The sequence below is a fragment of the Somniosus microcephalus genome, chromosome 16 (assembly GCF_052327205.1).
Source record: "Somniosus microcephalus isolate GS21.2 chromosome 16, FLI_Smic_1.0, whole genome shotgun sequence".
NCBI classification, from domain to species: Eukaryota; Metazoa; Chordata; class Chondrichthyes; order Squaliformes; family Somniosidae; genus Somniosus; species Somniosus microcephalus.
Window position 1 is genome coordinate 40,004,515 of NC_141002.1, and position 18,923 is coordinate 40,023,437.

At 47.5% G+C, this 18,923-nt stretch overlaps 1 protein-coding gene across 4 annotated transcripts in view; it reads right to left on the bottom strand.

The window, feature by feature from the left end:
• pparab (peroxisome proliferator-activated receptor alpha b) overlaps positions 1–18,923 on the bottom strand; it is a 185,045-nt gene that overhangs the window by 93,865 nt on the left and 72,257 nt on the right. For all 4 annotated transcript variants that reach the window (XR_015081333.1, XM_086008854.1, XM_086008856.1 and 1 more), the window contains exon 3: positions 1,525–1,685. Coding sequence is in view for 3 of the 4 variants with exons in the window: in XM_086008854.1 (XP_085864980.1) it covers positions 1,525–1,685 (161 nt within the window). In the remaining variant the exon portion in view is untranslated. The remainder of the gene's footprint in view (positions 1–1,524; positions 1,686–18,923) is intronic.

Genomic DNA, 18,923 nt, shown 5'->3' on the forward strand with positions numbered 1-18,923 from the left:
CTGGGCTGACCACCTCCGACTCCGCCCATTACCTGCCCAGGTATAAAGGTAGCTGACTGGCTAGTATTCCTCCCTGTTGGATCGGATCACCCACGAGGGTGGGCTCTGTTATTTAGCCAATAAAAACCTTCAGTTACGTTCTTAACTCGTCGCCTTTTATTGGACTAATTGATAGGCATATCATATACCTTTAAGGGGGGGGGGAACTGCTTTTTACAGCTCACGTATACTGTAGTACCGGCAGTGACCACACCTGTATATAGCACTGAGTAGTAATCTGTACAGTCAGTTCAACTGTGAGCCACGTTGAGTAAACCTGTTGTACCGTTTCTGCTGCAGTCTGTATCTTATTATACCCGGACGTAACACCTCTATCTCCCCCTGACTGTTAGGGGGCCTATAGTACACTCCTAGCAAAGTGCTTGCCCCCTTTTTGTTTTTAAGTTCAACCCATATGGCTACCAGGAATATATAATTTAGGCCCCAAGCCACCATCACTTTGAAAACCTGCCTGAAGGCCTGTATACCAGAATTTAGATGTTTTAAGATAACGATCCAGCTCATTATCCAGAAACATTCAAATCCCAATAAAAATGCACAGATATTTCCCCAGGAAACAGTTAAAATTGTCAAATCTACATCCTTGCGGCAGGTGGGGATGCATTGCTAATATATCTGCATATAACGCTTTAGGGGATGCAGTGATAAGTAGAGTAATGCTTTCCACCAGCTGTCTTACCAGAATAATTTTCTGAAGCAACCAAAGACATTCAGCTACAGGAAACTCGATTTACCGGCACCTAAATAACCAGAAATCTGTGTTAACCGGCAAAATTCAGGAGTAGGTTCAGGTAAGTTTTACTTCATATTAGTGGCTGCTCCTGGATCTGTGGCTGTGTAACCGGGGTTCCTGCACCTGTTGCTAAGCAACAGGGACGCCTGGATCTGTGGCCGGGGTTCCTGCACCTGTTGCTAAGCAACAGGGAAGCCTGGATCTGTGGCCGTGTACGGAGCTCTCATACCTTTTACTGTACCTCTCTGTAATCTGGACTTTTTGATAAAACCGGCACCACGCCGGATAAAAAAAGTGTTTCCTGTAGTTGGAAGATAATAGTAGCACCATAGACTCTGGCTGCATACCTCCCTTGAGGAATTTAAATTGGACAGGATAACATTGCGCAAAACCATTAGTGAATGATCCAATGGATCAAACTCAAACTCAGCACCTGGGGAAGAGGGGAGATAAGTTGTATTCCAGGAGGGAGGAGACTCCACTTCACCTAGTATTACCCATATTTAGAATAGATGAGTAAGGACATGAGCCAACATCATAAGAACTCCAAGACTGCATTTAGCCAAGTGCCAAATGTTCTAAGTATCTGAAACCAAGTATCAAAGTGTTAAGCAACAAGAGGACTAATCTCTTGATGTTGCATGTTTAGTGAAGCAGTCAGAACTGACAAAGAAAATCAACAAAACCCACAAATTTTCAATAAACAAGACTTACTGTGATATTGCACATACCTTACAGCCCTCACAGGCATGTACGCCATAATGGAAGCCAGAGGCTTTGTCCCCACATACTCGACACTCAATACTTAGCCCAGAGGTGGAAGCTTCATCTTGGGTTAATGGTGTAACAGGAAAGATTACCGATGATGGACTAGAGGCCGGTGTAAGAGTATCTGTATGCAGATGGGGAAGAAGAAAAAACTGAAAATCTTGAGTTTAAACTAGTAGTCCAATTACATTATTATTTTTTCTCTTTGTAAAATGACAAAGCAGACCTACACTGTTCCAGCATGCATCATCCACTATAACAATGATGACTCAACAACCAATTTGCTTTCACCACAGGGTATGGAATCCTGGAACACTTTGCCAAAAGCAGACCAGATACAGCATTGTGTCCTCATTACAAGAACATTGCCTCAAGGTGAAAAGAACTGCCTTTCTTATCAGAACAAGTGCAGTTTTCTCACAAATGAGACACAGTCTGGACTCAATTGCAGCCAAGACTATAGAGAATGATTTTGGGAAAAGCCCAGATATAAACTAGAGAAATTCTTCTGATACCACTATCCAGTTTGGCCGAGTGTATCGTAGTTTATAGTGTGTATTGTAGTTTTGTGGGAAAGACAAATATCTAAAAAGCCAGAAGACATGAGAATCGCTATTTAATTGTATTGAGCTACATTCAAATAAAACAGTATGAAACACCACCAAAGAAGAACAAAATTCAAGAATACAAGCCATCATGTCCAGAGATCTAGAAGTAGAAAAAAAATCTTGCACTTATTTAGTGCCTTTCATGATCTCAGGACATCCCAAAGTGCTTTACAGCCAATTACGTACTTTTGAAATGTAGTCATTGTAATACAAGAAACGTGGCAGCCAATTTGCGCACAGCATGGTCCCACAAACAGCAACGATTTGATTGAAGGATAAATATTGGCCAGGACACCAGCGAGAACTCCCCTGCTCTTCTTCGAATAGTGCCAAGGGATCCTTTACATCCACCTGAGAGGGCATACGGTCCTTGGGTTTAAGTCTTATTTGAAAGACGGCACCTCCAACAGTGCAGCACTCCCTCAATACTGGACCGAAGTATTTACGTAGATTAAGTTTTCAAGCCTCTGGAGTGGGATGTGAAGCCACAACATTCTGACTCGGGTGAGAGTGCTACCTCTGAGCCACAGCTGACATCTAGTGGCAGTTAGCTGCCCTAACTATAATATTCCAAAGTTCTCTTGATTCAGGAACCATTCCTTTAGATTGGAAAATTGTACATGTCACTCCGCTATGCAAGAATGGTGAGAGGGGGAAACCAGGGAATTATAGACCAGTTAGCCAAACGTCTGTTGTCGGGAAATTGCTAGAGTCTATAATTAAGGTTCGGGTGACTGAACATCTCGAAAATTTTCAGTTAATCAGAGAGCGCCAGCATGGATTTCTGAAAGGTAGGTCATGCCTGACAAACCTGATTGAATTTTTTGAAGAGGTGACTAAAGTAGTGGACAGGGGAATGTCTATGGATGTTATTTATATGGACTTCCAGAAGGCACTTGATAAAGTCACACATAAGAGACCATTAACTAAGGTAGAAGCCCACGGAATTGAGGGCAAATTATTGACCTGGTTACAAAATTGGCTGAGTGGCAGGAGACAGGCAGCAGGGATAATGGGCAGGTACTCAAATTGGCAGGATGTGACTAGTGGTGTCCCATAGGGGTCTGTGTTGGGGCCTCAACTATTCACAGTATTTATTAACAACTTAGATGATGGCATAGAAAGTCATATATCCAAATTTGCCGATGACACAAAGATAGGCGGCATTGTAGACAGTGTAGATGAAAGCATAGAATTACAAAAGGATATTGACAGATTGTGGCAAATGGATTTCAAAGTAGGCAAATGAGAGGTCATCCACTTTGGACCTAAAAAGTATAGAACAGGGTACTTTCTAAATGGTGAAAAGCTAAAAACAGTGGAGGTCCAAAGAGACTTAGGGTCCAGGTACATAGATCATGAAAATGTCATGAACAGATACGGAAAATAATTAAAGAGGCTAATGGAATGCTGGCCTTTATATCTAGAGGTCTAGAATACAAGAGGGTAGAAGTTATGCTGCAGCTATACAAAACCCTGGTTAGACCACACCTGGAGCACTGTGAGCAGTTCTGGGCACCACATCTTAGGAAGGATATACTGGCATTGGAGGGAGTGCAGCGTAGGTTTACCAGAATGATACCTGGACTTCAAGGATTAAGTTACGAGGAGAGATTACACAAATTAGGGTTGTATTCCCTAGAATTTAGATGGTTAAGGGGTGATCAGATCGAAGTTTTCAAGATATTAAGAGGAACAGATAGGGTAGATAGAGAGAAACTATTTCCGCTGGTTGGGGATTCTAGGACTGGGGGCACAGTCTTTCAGGGGAGAAACTAGGAAACACTTCTACACACAAAGGGTGGTAGAAGTTTGGAACTCTTCTGCAAAGTGCAACTGACGCTAGATCAATTGTTAATTTTAAAATCGGAGATTGCCATGATCTCATTGAATGGCAGAACAGGCTCGAGGGGCTCAATGGCCTACTCCTGTTCCTATGTTCAAAGGAATTTTCAGCTGTGTGCTGCAGGAAAAACATTGAAGGCCGTCACCAATGGAGTGCACAACCGGTTTCAGGTAAAATCTGCACACAGACACAGCACACATTTTCTATAGTTATATATTTTCTATTGTGGCGGAGACCACATAGGGACAATAACACAACGTACGTATAGCCAATGTTGTTATATGTACCTAAACACAATTCACTTTGTATAGCAATGTTGTGGTATGTACATGCTGGGTTGGGTTATCGGTGCAGGGTCCCTTTAAGAGCGTCGGTTGCGTGATGACGCCATAGCCCCTGCAACGGGGCTGAGACCTTCAGTCCTCGTGGAGAGTGAATAAAGTAAGACACGTTTTGCCTTTGCTGCAACAAAAGTCTCAGAGCCTGTTGATTTCTAGCGACTCCAACATTGGTGACCCCGCTGCTCTTTTGGACGATTCCAAAGAACTCATCCGAAATGGCGACGAACACCGTTTCCATCAAATTACCCGAGTTTTGGGAACAACAGGCTGCCGCTTGGTTCGCCCAGGCCGAGGCTCAATTTGCACTCCGGGACATCACCGCGGACGACACGAGGTACTACTACGTCGTCTCTGCTCTCGGCAGCTCCACTGCAGCCAGAGTCGTGAGCCTGCTCGAGAACCCCCCGGAGCTCAACAAATACGAAACGCTGAAAACGCACCTCTTAGAAACTTTCGGACTCACCGAAGCCGAGCGCGCACGCTGGGCTCTCTCTCTACCCGGGCTTGGCGACTCCAAGCCCTCGGAGCTGATGGACTACATGCTGGCCCTCCTGGGCACACACAGGCCGTGCTTCCTCTTCAAGGAACTGTTCCTTCAACAGCTGCCAGGTCAGGTACGGTCGGCTTTAGCCAACTCTTCCACTACCGATTTCCGCGACCTGGCCAAGGAGGCTGACAAATTTTTCTCCGCTGGGCAACAGTACTGCGTGGCCACGCGGAGCCCTGCCCCCACCGATACAGCCCAACGGAGGCAGCCCCCAAGCCTCTGCTTCTACCACGCGCAGTTCGGCCCCAAAGCCAGAAAGTGCCGGCCCCCGTGCAGTTTTCCCGCGTCGAAACAAACGAAAGACCACTCGTCAGCTGCTATGGCTGTCGGTCGTTCAGGCAGTTTGTTATTTATTACAGACACCGACTCCGGAAGTAGTTTTCTTTGTGACACGGGTGCCCAGGTGAGCGTCCTGCCCGCGTCAACCATAGACATTCAAGGGGGGAACCAGGGCCCCGTCCTCGAAGCCGCCAACGGCAGTTCCCTCCGCACCTTCGGGAAACGGAACGTGGCGTTGTTTTGGCGGGCAGCGGTTCACCTGGGACTTTATCACGGCAAAAGTGTCCGCCCCCCCTTCTCGGCGCTGACTTCCTCTGCGCCAATGGCCTTTTGGTGGACGTCAAGAACCGACGTCTCATCAACGCCGAGACGTTCAGCTCGCTCCAGTGTTCCCTCAGCAGGTCCTGCACGACGCAGTTGTCCAGCGCACTCTCGGCCTCCGACGAGTTTTCCCGCCTCCTCGCCAAGTTCCCGGACCTCACGAAGCCCACATTCTCGTCCGCCGCCACCAATCACGGGGTAGAACACCACATCTCTACCACCGGTCCGCCCGTCGACGCCCGTGCTCGGCGCCTCGACCCGGGGAAACTCGCCAGCGCTAAAGCCGAGTTCGACACCATGGAGCGCCTCGGCATCATCCGCTGGTCTAACAGTCCGTGGACCTCGCCCCGAAACCAGGCGGCGGGTGGCGCCCGTGCAGCAATTACCGACGCCTCAACGACGCGACGACCCCCGACCGCTACCCGATTCCACACATCCAGGACTTTTCCGCCCGCCCGGCCGGGAAAGTGGTATTCTCGAAAGTGGGCCTCGTCCGGGGTTACCACCAGGTCCCTGTCCGGCTGCAGGATGTCCCGAAAACCGCGGTGATCACCCCGTTCGGGCTGTTCGAATTCCTCCGCATGCCATTCGGCCTCAAAAACGCTGCCCAGGCTTTTCAACGCCTAATGGACACCGTGTTACGGGACCTGACATTCCTGTTCGTATACCTGGACGACATCCTCATCGCCAGCGCCTCCAAGATGGAGCATGTGTCCCACCGCCGGACTCTCTTCGAACGCCTCAGCCAGCATGGCCTAATCGTCAACCTGGCCAAGTGCCAGTTCGGGCTGTCCTCGATCGACTTTCTCGGGCACCGCATCACAAAGGACGGGGCGGTGCCACTGCCATCGAAAGTGGAGGCCGTGATGGACTTCCCGCGACCCCTCACCGTGAAGGCCCTGCAGGAGTTTTTGAGCATGGTGAACTTTTACCATCATTTCGTCCCCCGAGCAGCCCAGCTTATGCGGCCCCTTTACGAGGCCCTCAAAGGCAAGCCCGACAAGCTCGCCATCGACTGGTCCGAGGAGATGGCCAATTCTTTCACGGACACGAAAAGGGCCCTGGCTAACGCGACCATGCTGGTGCATCCGTTAACTGATGCGCTGATCGCTCTCACCACTGACGCCTCGGACTATGCGGTCGGCGCCGTCCACGAACAGTGGGTCAACGGCATCTGGCAGCCGCTCGCCTTCTTCAGCCGGCAGCTCCGACCCAATGAGCAGAAGTACAGCACCTTCGATCGCGAGCTTCTCGGCCTCTACCTCGCCGTCCGACACTTCCGTTTCCTGCTGGAGGTCCGCCCGTTCACGCCGTTCGTGGACCACAAGCCGTTGACCTTCGCTATGGCTAAAGCTTCCGAGCCGTGGTCGACCCGTCAGCAACGCCAGCTGGCCTTCATCTCAGTTTACAACAGGCATCCAGCATGTGGCTGGGAAAGACAACCCCGTCGCCGACTGTCTTTCCCGAGCTGTCGCCAGCGCCGTGCACCTCGGCATCGACTACACCTGCATGGCGGCCGACCAGGCCTCCGACCCAGACGTCCAGGCCGGCAGTCACGGGCCTTCAACTAGCGGACGTCGCGTTCGACGATGCCGGCACCACACTCATGTGCGACGTCTCCGTTGGGCAGCCACTTCCTGTCATGCCCGATGGGTGGAGATGGCAAGTTTTCGACGCCGTCCATAATCTTTCCCACCCGGGCAGGAAGTCGTCACAGAAGCTGGTGGTGGCTAAGTTTGTCTGGCACGGGCTCAGGAAAGACGTTCGCGACTGGGCCAGCACCTGCGTGGTATGCCAATGCTCGAAAGTGCATCGCCATACTAAGGCCCCGTTGGCGCCTTTCGCGGTGCCCGAGAGGCGGTTCGACCATGTTAACGTGGACCTGGTGGGGCCCCTGCCGCCCTCCCACGGGTTCATCCACCTCCTCACAATGGTCGACAGAACCACCCGATGGCCAGAAGCCGTCCCGCCGTCTTCAACGACGTCCGCCGATGTGGCTCGGACGTTCATCAGCACTTGGGTCGCCCGGTTCAGCGTCCCATCTGACATTTCCTCCGACCGGGGCCCCCAGTTCACGTCGGAGCTCTGGAACGCTGTCGCCCGAGGCCTCGGGTTGAGACTCCACCGCACCACAACATACCACCCTAAGGCTAACGGATTGGGTGAACGGTTTCATCGCTCCATGAAGGCCGCGCTCCGGGCCAGCCTCCGGGACGACAGCTGGATCGACAGACTCCCGTGGGTCATGCTGGGACTCAGGACCACTCCCAAGGAGGACCTCCAGTCCTCGTCCGCCGAACTCGTCTACGGACAGCTGCTGCGGGTTCCCGGGGATTTCGTCTCCAACGCAACGGAACCTTGGTCCGCAGCCCGTCAGCGGTCCGACCTTCTGGACAACGCCAAGGTTTTCGCGCCGGTGCCCACATCGCAGCACGGCCTCCCGCAGTCCCACGTTCCGCTCGACCTTCGTGCGGCGGAGTACGTTTTCGTCCGCTACGACGCCCACCGGGGACCTCTTCAGCCACCCTACGATGAACCATTCCGCGTCCTGGAAACCGGGGACAAGACCTTCCTAGTGGATGTCGGCGGTAAGCCGGACTGCATTTCTGTGGACCGTCTTAAGCCGGCCCACCTGGATCTGGACCGACCCATTGAATAGCACGATAGCACGACCGCACATTAAATAGCACGATCTAAACCAGATACTTCAACCTATCAGAAACGCTCTGGCATCTTCCAGTGACAATGAGCAGAGCAAGTGATTTATGGTGACTGATTAAGTCAAATACTTAATTGTTAAATGGGATTTCTGGATTTAAAAAAAAAATTGTTCCGGGATGTGGCTGTTGCTGGCAAGGCCAGCATTTATTGCCCATCCCTATATGCCCTTGAGAAGGTGGCGGTGAGCTGCCTTCTTGAACCACTGCAGTCCGTGTGGTGAAGGTACTCCCACTGTGCTGTTAGGGAGGGAGTTCCTGGATTTTGACCCAGCAGCGATGAAGGAACGGCGATATATTTCCAAGTCAGGATGGTGTGTGACTTGGAGGGGAACCTGAAGGTGATGGTGTTCCTATGCATCTGCTGCCCTTGTCCTTCTAGGTGGAAGAGGTCATGGGTTTGGGAGGTGCTGTCGAAAAAGCCTTGGCGAGTTGCTGCAGTGCATCTTGTAGATGGTACACACTGCAGCCACGTAAGGAGTAAATGTTTAAGGTGGTGTGGATGGGGTGCCAATCAAACTGGTTGCTTTGTCTTGGATAGTGTCGAGCTTCGAGTGTTGTTGGAGCTGCACTCATCCAGGCAAGTGGAGAGTATTCCATTAGACTCATGTAGATGGTAAAGACTTTGGGGAGTCAGGAGGCGAGTCACTCGTCACAGAATATCCAGCCTCTGACCTCTTGCCGAGGTCCAAACATGGACAGAAGAGCTGAATTCCAGAGGTGAGGCGAGAGTGACTGCCCTTGACATCAAGGCAGCATTTGACCAAGTGTGGCATCAAGAATTTCTGGTAAAATTGAAGTCAATGGGAATCGGGGAAAACTCTCCACTGGCTGGAGTTATATCTAGCACAAAGTAAGATGGTTGTGGTGGTTGGAGGTCAATCATTTCAGCCCCAGGACATCACTGCAGGTGTTCCTCCAGCTCTTGTTGCCACAGCATTTATGTGGCTGGTCCAGTTAATTTTCTGGTCAGGGTATTGATAGTGGGGAATTCGGCGATGGTAATGTTGTTGAATGTCAAAGGGAGGTGGTTAGACTCTTGCTTGTTGGAGATAGTCATTACCTGGCACTTGCGTGACGCGAATGTTACTTGCCACTCATCAGCCCAAGCCTGAATGTCGTTCAGTTTTTGTTGCATGCGGGCATGGACTGCTTCATTTTCTGAGGAGTTGCGCATGGAACTGAACATCGCAATCATCAGCAAACATCCCCACTTCTGACTTTAACGATGGCGGGCTGGTCATTGATGATGCAGCTGAAGCTGGTTGGGCCTAGGGCACTGCCCTGAGGAACACCTGCAGTGAGGTCCTGGGGCTGAGATGATTGACCTCCAACCACCACAACCATCTTACTTTGTGCTGGATATAACTCCAGCCAGTGGAGGGTTTTCCCCAATTCCCATTTACTTCAATTTTACCAGAGCTCCTTGATGCCACACTCGGTCAAATGCTGCCTTGATGTCAAGGTCAGTCACTCTCACCTCACCTCTGGAATTCAGCTCTTTTGTCCATGTTTGGACCTCGGCAGTAATGAGGTCTGGAGCGGAGTGGTCCTGGCGGAACCCAAACTGAGCATCGGTGAGCAGGTTATTGGTGAGTAAGTGCCGCTTGATAGCACTGTCGACGACACATTCCATCACTTTGCTGATGATTGAGTGTAGGCTGATGGGGTGGTCATTGGCCAGATTGGATTTGTCCTGCTTTGTGAACAGGACATACCTGGGCAGTTTTCCACATTGTCTGGTAGATGCCAGTGTCGTAACTGTACTGGAACAGCTTGGCTAGAGGCACAGCTAGTTCTGGAGCACAAGTCTTCAGCATGACAGCCGGGATGTTGTCGGGGCCCATAGCCTTTGCTGTATCCAGTGCGCAGTCTTTTCTTAATATCACATGGAGTGAATTGAATTGGCTGAAGACTGGCTTCTGTGATGGTGGGGACCTCAGGAGGAGGCAGATACCCACTCGGCACTTCTGGCTGAAGATGGTTGCAAACACCTTGTCTTTTGCACTCGTGTGCTGGGCTCCGCCATCATTGAGGATGGGGATATTCATGGAGTCTCCTCCTCCTGTTAGTTGTTTAATTGTCCACCACCATTCACGACTGGATGTGGCAGGACTGCAGAGCTTTGATCTGATCTGTTGGTTGTGGGATCGCTTAGCTCTATCTATAGCATGCTGCTTCCGCTGTTTAGCAGGCATGTAGTCCTGTGTTGCAGCTTCCCCAGGTTGGCACCTTATTTTAGGTACGCCTGGTGCTGCTCCTGGCATGCTCTCTGCACTCCTCATTGAACCAGGATTGGTCCCTGGTTTGATGGTAATGATAGAGTGAAAGATATGCCGGGCAATGAGGTTATAGATTGTGGTGGAATATAATCTGCTGCTGCTGATTTTAGCTACGAAAAAAGATTGGATAGATTTAATTGAGGTGTATAAAATTATGAGGGGCCTAGTTAAAGTGGATAGGAAGGACTTATTTCCCTTAGCAGAGAGGTCATTAATCAGGGGGCATAGATTTAAAGTAATTATTAGAAGGATTAGGGGGGAGTTGAGGAGAACTTTTCTCACCCAGAGGGTGGTGGGGATCTGGAACTCACTGCCTGAAAGGGTGGTAGAGGCAGAAACCCTCATCGCATTTAAAAATTACTTGGATATGCACTTGAAATGCCGTAACCTACAAGGCTACGGATCAAAAGCTGGAAAGTGGGATTAGGCTGGATAACTCTTTCTTGGCCGGCACAGACAGAATGAGCTGAATTTCTGTACTATAAATTTCTATGATTCTATATAGAATATACAGCTCAGAAACAGCCATTCGGCCCAACTAGTCTGTGCTGTTTATACTCCACACGAGATTCCTCCCATTACATCTGCATCATCTCAGCATTTCTTTCTATTCCCTTTTCTCTCATGTACTCGTCTAGTTTTCTTTTGAAAGCATCTAAGCTATCTGACTCAACCACTTCCTGTGGTAGAGAGTTCCACATTCTAACCACTCACTGAGTAAAGAAATTGCTCCTTCTTTCCCTATTGGATTTATTAGCAACAATCTTATATTTACAGCCCTAGTTTTGGATTCTCTCCACATCTACCCTGTCCAACCTATTCATAATTTTTAAAGACCTGTATCAGGTCACCTCTATGTCTTCTCTTTTGTAAAGAAAAAAGACCCAACCTGTTCAATCTTTCCAGACAGCTGTTATCTCTCAGTTCTGGTACCATCCTTGTAAATCTTTTTTGTACTTTCTCCAGTGCTTCTATGTAATTTTTATAGTATGGAGGCCAGAACTGTGCACAGTACTCCAAGTGTGTCGTGACCAGGGTCCTATGCAAGTTTAACATAAACTCATTACTTTTGAATTCTATACCCTTAGAAATAAATTCCAGTGCTTTGTTAGCACTTTTGATTGGTTTGCTTACCTGCAATGTTGCTTTTAATGATTTCCTGCATTCTTAAGATTCCTTTGCTCTTCTACCTCATTCAGTTTTTCATTTTCTTAGGTGTAGGTGATGTTTCTATTTTTCCTATCAAAGTCCATCACCTCACATTTATCTATGTTAAAGTTCATTTGCCACTTAACTGCCCAGTCTGTAAGTTTTAATGTCTTCTTGTATTATACTGCATTCTTCCTCAATGTTAGCTATACCCCCAGTTTGATATCATCTGCAAATTTTGATATTGAATTAATTGTTTCCAAGTCCAAATTATTAATGTAAATTATGAATAGGGGTCCCAGAATTGATCCTTGTAAAACACCAGTTTCTACCTTCCTCCAATCTGAATAACTACCCTTTACCCCTACACACTGCTTTCTATCTTTTAGCCAATTTGCTATCCAATCAGTTCCCTGACTCCATATGCCCTAACCTTTGTCATGAGCCTTCCTTAAGGTATCTTATCAAAGGCCTTCTGAAAGTCCAAGTATATGACATCTACTACACTACCCTTGTCTACTCTTCCATTACCTTTTCAAAGAATTCTATCAAGTTAGTTAAGCATGACTTAGCCTTTCAGAATCTATCCTGATTATTTTTCATTGTATTTTCGGTCTCTAGATGCTCTTCTATCACTTCTTTTAGTATAGATTCCAGTATCTTTCCTATCACTAACGTCAGCTGATTGGTCTATAATTCCCAGGTTTTGTTCCATCTCCCTTTTTGTATATAGGAACACCATTAGCTGTCTGCCAATCCTCTGGCATTATCCCCTCTTCTATGGAACTTTTTGCCTCTGCTATCTCCTCCCTAATTTCCTTGAATATGTGTAGGTGCACACCATCCAAACCTGGGGTTTTATCCTCCTTTAGTTTTGCTAGTTTGTCAATTATTTTCTCCCTTTCTATCCCAACTGTATTAATATTCTGTTTAAGCTCATCCTCTAGTGACGTGCCTATTTCATTCCCTTCTTTAGTAAAAGCGGAGATGAAGTAGTTTCTCAATACTTCTACCATTCTCAGTCTTTCATTATTTCTTTTTATATTCCTTGCTAATTTGATTTTGTAATTTCCCTTTGCCTGATTTTTAAAAAAACTTCTCTAAGTTCCTTGTATTCCCTTTTGTCCGCCTCTCCTTGGTATCCAAGTACTTCTTATATGTCTTTTTCTTTAGATTCAATTGTCCCTTCAGTTCTTTATTCATCCACTGTGCCCCATAATTTGCTTTTTAGTGGAATACATTTGTCTTGAAATCTATTGATTACCCTTTAAGGTTTTCACCCAGTTTACCTTCTTCAATTCCACCTTCATTTCCTCATAATTTGCTCTTTTCCCCATCTATTACCTTAGTCTTTGTTCTACTTATGTCACTCTCGATCCTAATCTTCAACTTTACTATGTTGTGATCACTACTACCAAGAAGCTGTCCTACTCTTACTTCTCCTACCTGTTCTGGCTTGTTACCCATTACAAAATCCAAGTGATTATTTTCTTGTTGGACATCTTATGTACTGAGTGAGAAAGGAGTCCTGTATACACTGTAAAAACTAGATTCCCTATTCTAGTTTCACTACTTCTTTCTGCCAGTTTATTTGAGTGTAGCTAAAATTTCCCATGATTGTTATTCTATGCCTGCTACTCACCTCATAGATTTGCCTATATGTCTTCCTCCAATTTCCTTCCATTATTTGGTGATCTATAGTATACCTCTATTAGGGTGATGGATCCCCTCTTATCTTTTAACTCAATCCATATGGATTCTGTATCTATCTTACTGCTAGTTACATCCTTTTATTCTACTGTCATTATGTTATCCTTAACTAGTACAGCTACTCCACCTACCCCACTTCCTTCCCTTTCTTCCTAATTATGTTATATCCTGTAGTATTTAGTTGCCAATCCTGTTCTCTATGTAGTCATTTTTTTTTTTAAACTCGTTCCTGGGATGTGGGTGTCGCTGGCAAGGCCAGCATTTATTGCCCATCCCTAATTGCCCTCAAGAAGGCGGTGGTGAGCCACCTTCTTGAACCACTGCAATCCTTGTGGTGAAAGTACTCCCACAGTGCTGTTCGGGAGGGAGGTCCAGGATTTTCACCAAGTGACAATGAAGGAACAGCGATATATTTCCAAGTGAGGATGGTGTGTAACTTGGAGGGGAACTTGCAGGTGATGGTGTTCCCATGCAACTGCAGCCCTTGTCCTTCTAGGTAATAGAGGTTGCGGGTTTGGGAGGTGCTGCCGAAGAAACCTTGGCGAGTTGCTGCAGTGCATCTTGTAGATGGTACACACTGCAGACACATTGCACTGGTGGTGGAGCAAGTAAATGTTTAGGGTAGTTGTAGTGTATGTACCTTTAAGAGGAATTATGTTTTTTTGAAGCCCCTGTGTACTGTAGTACTGGTAGTGACCACTCGGGTATATAAGCCTGTATAGCGTCTTGTATAGTTAGTTCACCTCCAGACTTTGTTCAGTAAACACTTGTTAAATCAACTCCTGCATTCCGTGTTTCCATTAACACACGGATTCAACAGTGGCGACGAGTTAGAAACGAACTTACCTGCAATTCGGCAGTACCTCAAGGAGATCGATTCCTCAGACGAAGGTCAAAGAAAAAAAAAAACCTGTGGTTTCACCAGCTAAACGGACTGGTGGCAGGTAGTACACTGATCCTTCCTGGGCGGCGGGCTGTGGCTCGATCAGGTGGCTCTGCAGCAGGGCCGGGCAGCGAGTCGGAAAGCAGAAGCAAACAGAGCCAGAGGGTGGAATCAGGTCGGCGTTCGGACCGAGCAGAGGGAGGGGAAAGTCCCAGAGAGTCCGACGGGAACGATTCTCCAAGTGACGGAGAAACTGTTTAAAATATATGTGTAAATAAAAAAATTAAAAAATAGAACTACCGCAGAGAACAGCGTTGGCAGCAGCGGCAGCGGCGGGAAGCGCCATCTTGACTCGGCAGGGAAGAAGGAAAAGCGCGGGAGGCGCCATTTTTGATTTTCAGGATGCCTAAGACTGGCAATATTACTGCTTTCGATAGTGATATAGAGGATTGGACCACATATGTGGAAAGAGTGGAGGTATATTGCAAGGCGAATGAAGTAGCGGATGATAAAAAGGCATCGGTACTTCTAAATCTGATGGGCGCAAGGACATACGGGCTGTTACGAAACTTGATCACTCCAGCCAAACCGATGGACAAGAATTTTAAGGAGATTGTTGATACCCTGCAGGAGCACTTAAACCCAACACCACTGCTGATAGCGGAACGATTCAAATTCTTCAGGAGGAATCAGCACAAGAATGAAAGTAACGCCGATTACCTCACCGAATTACGAAAGCTGTCAAAGCACTGCCAATTTGGGGCAGGACTGGCAGATTCTCTACGAGACAAATTCGTCTGCGGTCTCCTAAGCGAAGGAACACAGAAAAGGCTACTTTCTGAGAAAGATTTGACACTGGACAAGGCTTTCAGTGTGGCTGTATCATACGAAGCAGCAGCAAGAGGAGCTGCAGAGATACAGCAAAAGCCACAGGACTTCGGAACCCATGAAATGACACGGGGTTTCGAGAGATGTTATTGCTGCGGCAGATCCACCCATGACCAGAGGGACTGCTGGTTCAAGGACAAAGCATGCAGGCAATGCGGAAAGATGGGACACAATGCACGTGTATGCAGATCTGGAAAAAAATCCGCTGACAGTAAAAAGGTCAATAAGGAAAAGTACAGAAAGGTACAAATGATGACGGACAGTAGCTCCGAAGACCAGAAGAGCGATAGCGACTCCGGAAACAAGAGACTAAGCTGTCTCAAATTACATAATGTAATTGCCAAAGAAAATTACCAGACCATTTGGGTTACCCTCACAATAGCGGGGTCCCCAGTTAAAATGGAGCTAGATACAGGATCAGCTCTGACCGTCATAAGTCGACGGGATTACGAGCGGCTATTTCCGCATATACCTTTGAAAGACACGTCCATTATCTTGAAGACATATACGGGGCAGAAAGTATACCCCAGAGGGAAAATAAGGGTGCCTGTTGTATACAACGGCAAGGAAATACAGAAGTTGTATTTATACGTTCTGCAAGATGGTGGTCCACCGTTGTTGGGACATGAATGGATCAGAAAGATACGTTTAGACTGGCACTCCATTCAGGCACCGACGGTGACCAGTAAGAAAAAAAATGATGACGTCATACCTGGACGATTAAAAGAAATCTTGGCTAACGCCAAAGAAGTGCTTCAACAGGATCTAGGAACCCTGAAAGGCGCCACCGCCTCAATAAAAGTGGAAGATGCGGCAATTCCCAAGTTTTTTTAAGGCAAGGCCGGTGCCATACGCAATTCGTCCAGCAGTCGAGGCAGAGCTGGAGAATTTGGAAAAAGCAGGCGTGTTATCCAAGGTAGATTGGAGCGAGTGGGCAACACCCATCGTCCCGGTCATGGAGAACGTTGAATAATGATAAATCTGAAGAACAGAGAAAAATTCGCATCTCTGGGGACTTCAAGGTGACTGTAAACCCGGTTCTTCACACGGTACAGTATCCTCTTCCGAGGATAGAAGATATTTTCGCCTCACTATCCGGAGGGAAACGTTTCACCAAAATTGACTTGGCACAGGCATATCTACAGATGGAGGTTGAGGAGGCCTCTAAAAAGTATCTCACGATAAACTCACACAAAGGCCTGTACCAGTACAATCGACTGGTTTTCGGAGTAGCATCAGCTCCAGCTATCTGGCAAAGAGCTATGGAGCAAGTCCTGCAAGGGATTCCGAGGACTCAATGCTACCTAGACGACATCCTTCTAACAGGAGAAAACGACAACGAGCACCTTGCCAATTTGGAGAAGGTGCTCACGAGGCTGAGAGAACGGGGCCTACGAGCAAATCGCCCCAAGTGCGAATTTTTACAGAAACAAATATCATATTGTGGCCATGTCATTAACGAAGAAGGGTTGCATAAGTCACCTGAAAAAATTGAAGCGGTTGTAAAAGCCCCAGCGCCTGAAAATGTCTCACAATTAAGGTCGTTCCTGGGATTAATAAATTACTATCATAAATTTTTACCGAACTTGTCAACGGTTCTGCACCCTCTTAACGCACTGCTACAAACGGGAGTAATTTGGAAATGGAGCGAAGACTGTAAACGTGCCTTCCATAAATGCAAAGGCTTGATCATATCCAAGGAAGTGTTGGCTCATTACAACCCATCACTGCCAATCAGACTGGCGTGCGATGCATCCCCTTACGGCGTGGGAGCGGTATTATCGCATAGATTCTCTGATGGCTCGGAGCGGCCGATAGCTTTTGCGTCACGCTCATTGAGCTCAGCTGAGCGTAACTATGCCCAGATCGACAGGGAGGCACTCAGCCTGGTGTGGGGGGTGAAGAAATTCAACCATTACCTACACGGACAAAAATTTAGCTTGTTGACTGACCATCAACCCCTCGTCTCCATATTCAACCCTAAAAAGGGCGTTCCCATTATGACAGCGCAAAGGCTACAGAGGTGGTCCCTTTTCCTAGGGGCACACCAATATGACATAGAATACAAAGGAACAAAACAGCATGGGAATGCTGACGGGTTATCGCGCCTACCGTTGCCAACGGTAGACGAGGCGCCAACAGTGGACCCAGTGGAGATGTTCCACTCGACCATAGTGGAATGTCTACCAGTGACAAATTCTACCATTGAAAAGGAAACGAGAAATGACCCGACTCTCACGAGTCTACGATTTAACGGTGAAGGGATGGCCAGCACATGGCGAACCACTGTTGCCAGCATTCTCGCAAAGAAGAGAACAGCTGTCAGTGTGCCGAGGAACCTTGATGTGTGGATCCAGAGTGGTGATTCCACCCAAACTCCAGGATAAAGTTCTAAAGGAGCTTCACGAGGGGCATCTGGGTGGAGTGAAAATGAAGAACTTAGCCAGAGCGTTTGTGTGGTGGCCAGGTATCGATGGAGACATCGAAGAAATGACCAAGAGCTGTCTAGGATGCCAGAAGGTCCAAAACGCCCCACCACAAGCCCCTCTACATCCATGGGAGTGGCCCTCATCTCAATGGCAAAGGGTACATATCAACTTTGCTGGTCCATTTATGGACTCAATGTTCTTAATCGCGGTGGATGCACACTCCAAGTGGCCGGAGGTAATAAAGATGTCCTCCACCACCACGGGAAAAACCATCACAGTATTAAGGACCATATTCGCCAGGAATGGGCTGCCTGAACAGATCTGTTCTGATAATGGACCGCAATTTGTATCCGAGGAATTCAGGAAGTTCTTAAAAAACAATGGGGTTAAGCACTACACGTCCGCCCCATACCATCCCCGCCACCAATGGATTAGCTGAAAGGTTTGTCCAAGCCTTCAAGAAGGCCATAAAGGCCATGGGTAATGAAGACATAAATCTACAACATAAGGTAGATAACTTCTTGTTTGCGTACAGGAATGCAACACATGTGGTTACAAACCAAACCCCCGCCATGATGTTTTTCAAAAGAAGACTAAGATGCCGGCTGGATTTGATCAAGCCAAACATCAGAAGGGACGTAGAGAACCGGCAATTTCAAAGCATGAATGAAAGGCCAACTAGAACCTTCCAGATAGGTCAACAAGTTTTGGCCCGGGACTACCGTACCGAGAAATGGCAGCCTGGAACTATTTGCACATGACTAGGACCGCTGATGTATACCGTGGACATTGGAGAAAGCATAATAAGGCGCCATGCTGACCAGATCATAGAGTCATCTGAAAAAGGACAACCTACACCACAACTCTATACGCCTAGTGATGAAGCAGAGATACCCATAGTATCAACCTCCGATCCGGTGATACTGGAACCAGATGAACCCGACACTGGCATTCAAGCTGAATCGACCTTGCCAAAAGAACTTACTACACCACCGAAACCTACTACACCACCGAGGCGTTATCCGGACCGAGTCAGGAAGCCTCCAGAGAGACTGAATTTGTAATTGATTAACTTCAGCAAATGTGTAGATTATTGTTCTTGTAAAAATGTTATGTACTATTTATCTAAAAGGGGAGGAATTGTAGTGTATGTACCTTGAAGAGGAACTATGTTTTTTTGAAGCCCCTGTGTACTGTAGTACTGGTAGTGACCACTCAGGTATATAAGCCTGTATAGTGTCTTGTATAGTTAGTTCACCTCCAGACTTTGTTCAGTAAACACTTGTTAAATCAACTCCTGCATTCCGTGTCTCCATTAACACACGGATTCAACAGTGGTGGTCTGGGAATTTGGGAGCTAAG